The sequence below is a fragment of the Gorilla gorilla genome, chromosome 18 (genome assembly GCF_029281585.2).
Source record: "Gorilla gorilla gorilla isolate KB3781 chromosome 18, NHGRI_mGorGor1-v2.1_pri, whole genome shotgun sequence".
Classification (NCBI taxonomy): Eukaryota; Metazoa; Chordata; class Mammalia; order Primates; family Hominidae; genus Gorilla; species Gorilla gorilla.
The window spans coordinates 7,049,119-7,057,764 of record NC_073242.2 but is presented as its reverse complement, the minus strand read 5'-3'; the positions used below and the strand labels follow the sequence as shown (position 1 = coordinate 7,057,764).

At 46.3% G+C, this 8,646-nt stretch overlaps 1 protein-coding gene across 3 annotated transcripts; it reads right to left on the bottom strand.

Annotated features, from left to right (window-relative positions):
- Positions 1-371: 371 nt before the first annotated feature.
- Positions 372-8,576, bottom strand: ZNF174 (zinc finger protein 174). Of its 3 annotated transcripts, none has more exons than XM_004057085.5 (3): positions 7,311-8,576; positions 5,078-5,300; positions 372-1,415 (listed from the first exon to the last, which is right to left on the bottom strand). In XM_004057085.5, the coding sequence occupies exons 1-3, from the start codon at positions 7,710-7,712 to the stop codon at positions 817-819; spliced, it is 1,224 nt and encodes a 407-aa protein (XP_004057133.2). In that variant the 5' UTR covers positions 7,713-8,576; the 3' UTR covers positions 372-816. The 3 variants fall into 3 exon arrangements, with proteins under 3 accessions (XP_004057133.2, XP_004057134.1, XP_063555532.1); XM_004057086.5 differs by lacking the exon at positions 372-1,415 and adding an exon at positions 3,679-4,817 and having other exon boundaries at positions 7,311-8,529; XM_063699462.1 differs by lacking the exon at positions 372-1,415 and adding an exon at positions 3,679-4,040 and having other exon boundaries at positions 7,311-7,720.
- Positions 8,577-8,646: the final 70 nt, after the last annotated feature.

The following is an 8,646-nucleotide window of genomic DNA, read 5'->3' as shown; positions in this document are numbered from 1 at the left end:
ACTGTATAGATTTTTTTTTTTCTCAATCAAAGGTGCTTTGAGAACAGGCACGGTGGTTCACACTTGCAATCCCAGCACTTTGGGATGCCAAGGCAGGAGCATTGCTTGAGCCCAGGAGTTCGAGACCAGCCTGGGCAACATAGCGAGACCCTGTCTCAAAAAATAAAAAGGAGAAAAAAAAGGTGCTTTGATACAAAAAAGATCCCTCAAATGTAATTTTCTTTTCTTTTTGTAAAAGCACCATCTAACTACTTGGAAACTCTTCTCGCACAAACGTGCATATTCTCATTTAATTCATCCTTTGCTATAAACAGCTAGTAATTACAGAAAGAATATGAGGGATCTATTTTCCAATTAACTTTGCCTTGAAATTCTGGTAGATCACTCATCTTTATTAAAGAAGTGTGCGCATGATAAAAAATTGTCTGGTATGACAGCAAATGCATAACTATATATATAGAATTTATCCCTTAACATATTTTAGAGGATAAAGCAACAGAGGGACGATTTAACAATAAGCGGGCCACCTGCAGGATTGTCCTGATTCTCTCTCAGCGGTTACTCCTTGCTCTCTGCAGAGACTTAAGTTCTCTTTGCCCCAGTGCCCAGACCTGCCACCTCTTCACCCTGTCATCATGCACGGTCGGGCCCTGGTTGGCCTTTTCTGGGCCTCCTCACAGCAGAATGTGCATCATCATTCCTCAAGGGCCTCGTGCTTTCCTTGTAAGTCACACAGTCTTTGTGATTTACATGCAAGTAAGGGGGAGGAGAAACACAAACACCTTCCTTGTGAATCTAAAACATGGAGTGCTCCTTTTAGTCCCCATGGTGAAGCCTGTGATGCTGGTGAAGGTTTGAGCTCTGGCGAAAGCTTTTCCCACACTGGCCACACTGGTATGGCTTCTCTCCAGTGTGGATCCTCTGGTGCAGCTTCAGGGTTGACTGCCGCCCAAAGCAGTTTCCACACTCTCCGCACGTGTAGGGTCTCTCTCCTGTGTGGACTCTCTTGTGTCTCTTCAGCTCTGAATTCCACGTGAAGCTTTTCCCACAGTCATCACATTTGTAGGGTTTCTTTGCTGAGCGGGTGGGCTGGTGACCAAGATGTTGCAAACGGTTGCTCAGACTCCGTTTACCTCCTTTGCTTTTCTTTAGCTCTCTCAGTGGGTGGCTTTTTAGGGGGCTGCTGATGTATTCCACCCTGCAATGTCTCTGGTAGTGAGCAAATGGCTTTTGAGCATTTGGGGGGCTGACCTGCCTCCGTGACAACCGAGGTTCATTCATATTTGCCCCTCTTGGTTCAGGATTCTGCAGACCATTCCCTTTGGATCTGCCAGCTGACACTGCACAAGGCTTTGCTCCTTTAGCCCCTTCCTGTTGTGGATTTTCCTTGTTGTCACTTCTCATTCTGGGGGCCTCTATAATTAGAAAGAAAATGCTTCATTTTCTGCACTTGGAAGAAATAACTTCAGCAAGAGTTATGAAATACGCTGAGAGGTTTCTCAAAGGGTGGCCCTCCATTGGCAACTTGCATTAGACTCATCTGGGGCACTTGTTAAACAAGCAGGCTCTTCACCCTTCCCCCAAAGCTGCTGGGTCAGAATCTCTGGGGGTTGGGCCTGATAATCTGCATAGTTAGCAGGCTCCTGGGGTGACTGTGATTTATATTAAATTTAGGAACCAAGTTCTCCATCCTCCTTCTTCCTTTCTCCCTTTAGGGAAAGGTTTAGGAAATGAAGAACAGGGAAAAGCAAACCCATCAGAATTGGGTATCTAATGAATGAAAGAAGGAAGAGAGGTGAAATCTCAACATTGTAAATTTTACTGCTGTAGTCCAATGCCTGAGCTATTTCAACAAATACCCCTCACTTAGTAAACACTAATTGACAACCACCTTCTCTTCAAAAGATGGTAAGTTCAGAGACTGTGATGTTTTCTTTCATTACAAATTTGACAGTATATGAGTTCAGAAACTGGAATATGGGCTTAGCCATGTATCCTAATTACAGAAGGATTGACAGTCTGGATGGAGATGAGCTGGAACGGCCTATGGGAAATCACAGGATCTGGAGAAGGATCCCTTGTGATGTGGAAAATGTGTGTGTGCACACGTGCATGCATGTTGTTCAGTATGGCAGCCACTAGCCACATGTGACTATGTGGCTACTGGGTACTTGAAATGTGACTACTGTGACTAAGGAACTTAATTTTAAATTTTTTTAAATTTTAATTCATTTAAATTCAAATGTAAATAATCAGCCTATACAATCAGGGTCAATTGCTTTTTGACAAGACAATTCAATGGGAAAAGAATAGTCTTTTTCATAAAGGATTCTAGGACTACTGGATTTCCACATACAAGAGAATGAAGTTGGACCCTGCTATGGTCTGAATGTTTATCCCCCCTGTCCCCTGACACACATATATTGACAGTCCACAATGCAGTGGTCTTGGGAGGTGGGGCATCTGGGAGGTGATTAGGTTATGAGGGTGGGGTCCTCATAAATGGGATTAGTGTCCTTATAAAAGAAACCCAAGAGACTACCATGTGGGGACTCATAGCAGGCACCATTTATGAGGAATGGGCCCTCGCCAGACACCAAATGTGCTGGCACCTTGATCTTGAACTTCCCAGCATCCAGGAACTATGAGCAACAAATTTCTGTTGTTTATAAATTACCTAGTCTAAGGCAATTTGTTGTAACAGCCTGATCAGATTAAGACAGACCCCTGATCAGACTGACAGACCCCTACCTCAAATCCTATATAAAAATTGACTTGTTTCTTTATGTATGGGGAAAAAATTAACTTAAAATGGACCAAATAGCTGAAAGTAAGAGCTAAATCTATGTCTCTTTGAAGAAACCATAGCTGTACATATTTGTGCCCTTGGATTAGGCAGTGGTATTTTACATATGACACCAAAGCATAAAGAAAGAAAAAAATAGATAAATTAGACTGCAGCAAAATGAAAAACGTGTGCGTCAAAGGACACTGTCAAGAAAGTGAGACAACCCACAGAATGAGAGAAAAGATTTGCAAATGACACATAAGGGTCTAGTATCTAGAATACATAAAGGACTCTTATAAAAAATAAAGACAAATAATCTAATTTAAAAATGACCAAAGGATCTGAACAGACATTTTTCCACACAAGATATGTAATTGGATAATAAGCACATGAAAAGATGTTTAACACTAGGGAAATGTAAATCAAAACCTCAAATCAAAATTTCTCACCGAATAGGATGGGTATAAGACAATAACAAGTGATAGCAAGAATGTGGAGAAATTGGAATCCTCACACAGTATAGGTGGGGATGTAAAATGGTGCAGCTGCTTTGGAAAACAGTCTGGTAGTTCCTCATAAGTTAAACATGGAATTACCACATGACCTAGCATATGGTAATTCCACTCCTAGGTATATACTCAAGAGAAATGAAAACATGTCTACACAAAAACACACATTTATAGCAGCATTCTTCATAATAACCAAAAAGTAGAAACAACCCAAAAATCTATGAACAGATGAACCAACATGAACAGAAAACCAACATGTAATATCCATACAATGCCTATTATTCAGCCACAGAAAAGGAATGAAGCACTGATTGATGCTACAGCATGAATAAAACTTGAAAACATGCTCAGTGAAAGAAGCCACACACAAAAGACCACATATTGTGTGATTCAATTTATTTATTTATTTATTTATTTTTGAGACAGGGTCTTACTTTGTCACATAGCCTGGAGTGCAGTGGCACGATCTCAGTTCACTGCAGCCTCGACCTCCCAGGTTGAAGTGATCCTCCTGCCTCAGCTCCCCCAAGCAGCTGGGATTACAGGTGTGCAGCACCATGCCCCGCTAATTTTTGCATTTTTTGTAGAGACAGGATTTCGCCATGTTGCCCAGGCTGGTCTCGAACTCCTGAGCCTAAGTGATCCGCCTGCCTCGGCCTCCCAAAGTGCTGGGATTACAGGCGTGAGCCACTGTGCCCGGCCTGTGTGATTCCATTTGTATAAAATGTTCAGAATAAGCAAATCTAGAGACAAAAAGTAGACTGTGGTTGCCAGGGGCTAAATGTTTATGTTCCTCCAAATTCATATGAAATTCTAACTCCCAAGGTAATAGTGTTAGGACATGGGGCCTTTGGGAGGTTATTAGGTCATGAGGGTGCTGCCCTCACTGGAATGGGATTAGTGCCTTCATGAAAGAGCCCCACGGGAGCCTGTCTTCCCCTTCTGCCACATGAGGACTGAGAAGTAGGCAGTTTGTGACCTGGAAGAGGGGCCTCACTGGAACCCAACCATGCTGGCACCTTGAACTCAGACTTCCTAGCCTCTAGAACTGTGAGAAATAAACTCCTGTTGTTTATAAACTACTTAGTCTCTAGCATTTTATATTAGCAGCCTGAACAGACTAAAACACGAAGTACCTCATTGGATGTAGCACATATTAAGAAACTGAGGATTTTTGTCTTCTTGTAACCCTCCTCCCTAACGTGCTCACTGTATCTTGTATTCACATCACCAGGCTTGGCCAAAATGTCACTGTCATTCAGGCTTAGAGATCACAGGACTGTGTAGAACAAGGCCAGCAGTTACACAAGTATCACACCAGAGAAAGGGAAATCGATTTGAGGATCTAAAGTACAAGCAACATCACAGAGGAGGACAAAGATATACGATATAGGGTGGGTTTTTTTTTTTCTACCAGGCCGCTCTAAACAGAGAAGCATTTTAAGCAATGAAACTCAGCCATAGCTTGCATGGAAGTTCATCTGTGGCCATATTTGGATCTGTCTTTTCTATAAGAAGTTCTGAAACGGACAGAAAAGTAGGTACAACCCTGTCATGCACTGGATTCTTAAATTTTCATTAACAGAAAATGATAAAAACATACTTATTTGTAGTATCACCACCATCCTAATTAGTGAAATCTGTTTAGTGAATAATCATCTACTATTATATATAACATTTAAAAAAACACACACATGTGGTCTATGCCTTTGCAGAACCATGAGATACATTGATGGAGATAAAGGGCTGATGAGAGGGAGAGAAAAGGCAGAGTGTTTACCTGTCCCAGCCAATTTGGGGGTTGGTTCTTGGAGGAGTGGGGATTTCTCCCAATGATGGGGGCTCAGCCGGTCATAAGCTCCTGTCTGGGAAGGCTCTGCTGGAGAGCTCTCCCTGAGATCTCTCCTAGGAGTCTGCAGTTGAAAGTCTGGCAGTTCCTGTTCTCCAAGCTGAGATCCAGTTTTCTCCAAGAGCACCTTTTGCCCCTGCATACAAACGGCCACCTAGGAACAAGCCCCATCCATTAATTCCATCCATCAGGACTGAGGGAAGCTTGATCTCTCACTGTTGTATAATGACCCATTTACCTTGGGAATTGCTGATAACCATCTAGAGGTCAACTTTCATAGAAACCACTGAAACCCTCAAAGAAAGTAAAGGGAAGGACGTGAAGAATGACAGGAATGAGGATGCTACAAGTCAGCCAAGTGGCTTCCCCTAAAGCTTGGGCCTTTCTCAAGGGCCAGAGTCAAAGTCATCAGGGTAGTTGCTGGCACAAAGATCAGGGTCAGTCACGACACTGGGCCATAAGATGCCTACTCTACACACCACCCCCCACCTACTTCTGCTAGAAATAGGCCCTGTAGGAACAGGAAGCAGTATGGTGAGGGGCTGTTAAAAACCCTTCTTACCTAATACATTGTTCTGCCAAAGGCTTTCCTGGTAAGGAGATCCCAGTAGTAGTAGGGGTCTAAGAGGACTACCCCACCTTCATTCCCTAACAAGTTCTATTTTCCGAAGTACCTGCTGTTTGCTTCTTGCCTAGGCCCTGACTGGGGTCTGACTTCGAGGCGGGGAGTGGCAAGCAATGGCAACGCTGGCCAGTTGAACTGTAACTTCCTGATCCAAAGACAATAAGCTAGTCAGGCATTGTGTGGCTCACTCCTGTAATCCCAGCACTTTGGGAGGTCAAGACGGGTGGATCGCCTGGGCCCAAGAAGAGTTCAAGACCAGCCTGGGCAATGTGGAGAAACCCCGCCTCTACAAAAGTACAAAAACTAGCCACGCATGGTGGCATGTACCTGCAGTCCCAGCTACTTGAGAGGCTGAGGTGTGAGGAACACTTGAGCTGGACATGGAGGTGGCAGCGAGCTGAGATCGTGCCACTACCCTCCAGCCTCAGCAACACAGTGAGACCCAGTCTCAAAAAAAAAAAAAAAAAAAAAAAGACAAAAAGCTAGGCCAGGCGTGGTGGCTCATGCCTGTAATCCCAGCACTTTGAGAGGCCAAGGCGGGAGGATCACTTGAGGTCAGGAGTTCGAGACTAGCCTGGCCAACATAGTGAAACCCCCTCTCTACTAAAAAATACAAAAATTAGCTGGGCGTGGTGGCAGGCACCTGTAAACCCAGCTACTCAGGAGGCTGAGACCTGAGAATCGCTTGAACCTGGGGTGCAGAGGTTGCAGTGGGCTGAAATGGCACCACTGCACTCCAGCCTGGGAAACACAGCAAGACTCCATCTCAAAAAAAAAAAAAAAAAAAAGACAATAAGCTAAACACTGGAAAGACAATAAACTAGAACTTCCAATGAAATGAAGTTCCCCAAAGTCCAACTGCTACCCAATAGGGTGACCCTATCTGCTAAGAATTCTGCTTGTAGGAAAACTAAGTTGGGTGGGGGAAGAGCTGACAGAAGGGATTCAAGAACCTTACAATTACTTCTGGTGACACAAGGTGCATAAAGGAATGGTAAGAACCTTGGTCCTCTGTTGCCTCACTGGGTATCAGTAGTTGGATTTTCTAAAAACCTGTTAATAACTCAGGATAGGTTCCCAGATAGAGGCTGGAAGCAACTTCTGAAGCCATCCAGTCCACTTCTGAGACTCAGTCCTTAAATAAGGAGAGATCCAGATACCAAACATTACCTAGATGAAAAAGAAATCGGCCGGGCACGGTGACTCACACCTGTAGTCCCAGAACTTTGGGAGGCCGAGGCGGGCGGATCACGAGGTCAGGAGATCGAGATCATCCTGGCTAACACGGTGAAACCCTGTCTCTACTAAAAATACAAAAAATTAGCCAGGCGCGGTGGCGGGCGCCTGTAGTCCCAGCTACTCGGGAGGCTGAGGCAGGAGAATGGCGTGAACCCGGGAGGCGGAGCTTGCAGTGAGCCGAGATAGCGCCACTGCACTCGGGCCTGGGCGAAAGAGCAAGACTCCGTCCCAAAAAAAGAAAAAAAAAAAAAAAACAAAGAAAAAGAAATCCCCAGGATGATGGGAGAGGACCCTCCTTACCCACTGCTTTGGTTTCTTGGATGCTCTGTGAAAATCTTCCACGAGGGTCACAATCTCCTTGCTGCTCATTGGACATTGATGCCTGACCCGAGCCTGGATCTCCGGGGGCAGGATGGTCAGGAACTGCTCCATCACCAGAAGCTCCAAAATCTGCTCCTTGGTGTGCAGCTCGGGTTGCAACCACTGACGGCAGAGCTGTCGGAGCTGGGAGAGCGCCTCTTGGGGTCCAGACACCTCTTGATAACAAAAGCGTCTGAAGCTCTGGCGGCAGAGCTCAGGATCTGGGCAGTTTTTTTGCAGAGTAGGCCCCGGTTTCTCTTCTAGTTTGGCTATTATGTGTCTCTCTTGCTTGGAGGAAGCTTCAGTGTTGGAGCTTAAAGTTATCTCCATTTTAGCTGCCATTTTGGGCGTCAGGAGACAACTCTCTCCTTGTAAACGGGTTAAGCCTTTGGGATCATGACCCTGGAGAAGTCTCTGAATACTAGAAAGATTCTAGAAACGAAGGTTCTCTGAGGATGTTAGGGGGAACGGGATGCAGAGACAAGGCCTCACTTGCTAGACTTTACTAGCCAAACTCAAGACAACGCGGTCCCTGGGAGTGGGAAGAGTTTTGTCTTCTTGTCAGTTTTTTGCAGTCTTGCAAAGGAGAAAAGTCATAACGTCCTAAAAGGACTCTGGGGAAAAAATGCTTCTTTTATTTCAGTAGCGAGCACACAGGTCTCGGGTTTAATGAGCAATACGCTCTAACCGGCGGGTGGAGCGGAATCCCTAGGAAAAGTTCAAGCTGTCACAGGTAGCTTGCCCGAACTCTCCCGCATCCTGGCGGAGACCGACCGGGTGCATGTCGCCGGGTGCTAAACGGTAGAGCTAAGCGAGGCCACAGCGCCAGCCGGGGGTGTGAGGTAGCGAACAGCCTCCTGCACGCGAGCAAAGCGGCTGCTCGCTGCCGAGGCGCCGCAGGCCCAGTGGCTCCGGCCTCCAGGGCGGCCCCGCGGCCCAGCCAGCCCCAGGCCTGGCGAAGCTGCCGCAACCCGATGCGCAGCTGAACTCCACGCCCGGTGTGAGCTCGGACTGGCGACTGCGACACCGGTACCCCGAGCAGCCCGGCGCCCCGCACCCACCTGCAGCCGACTCACCTCTCTGGGAACCCAAGACTGAGGGACTTAGGACCCGACACCGGCGAGCACGGGCTGGGGGCGGGGTCGATGCCACTCGCTGCGGAGACGCCCACTGGCTGCTGAGGACAACTACTGAGAGGGCCCGCCTCCTGCCAACGGCATTCTCTATCGTCTATTGGTTGCTGCGTCTGTCAATTCCGTCGCAGTGCATCCCGGGA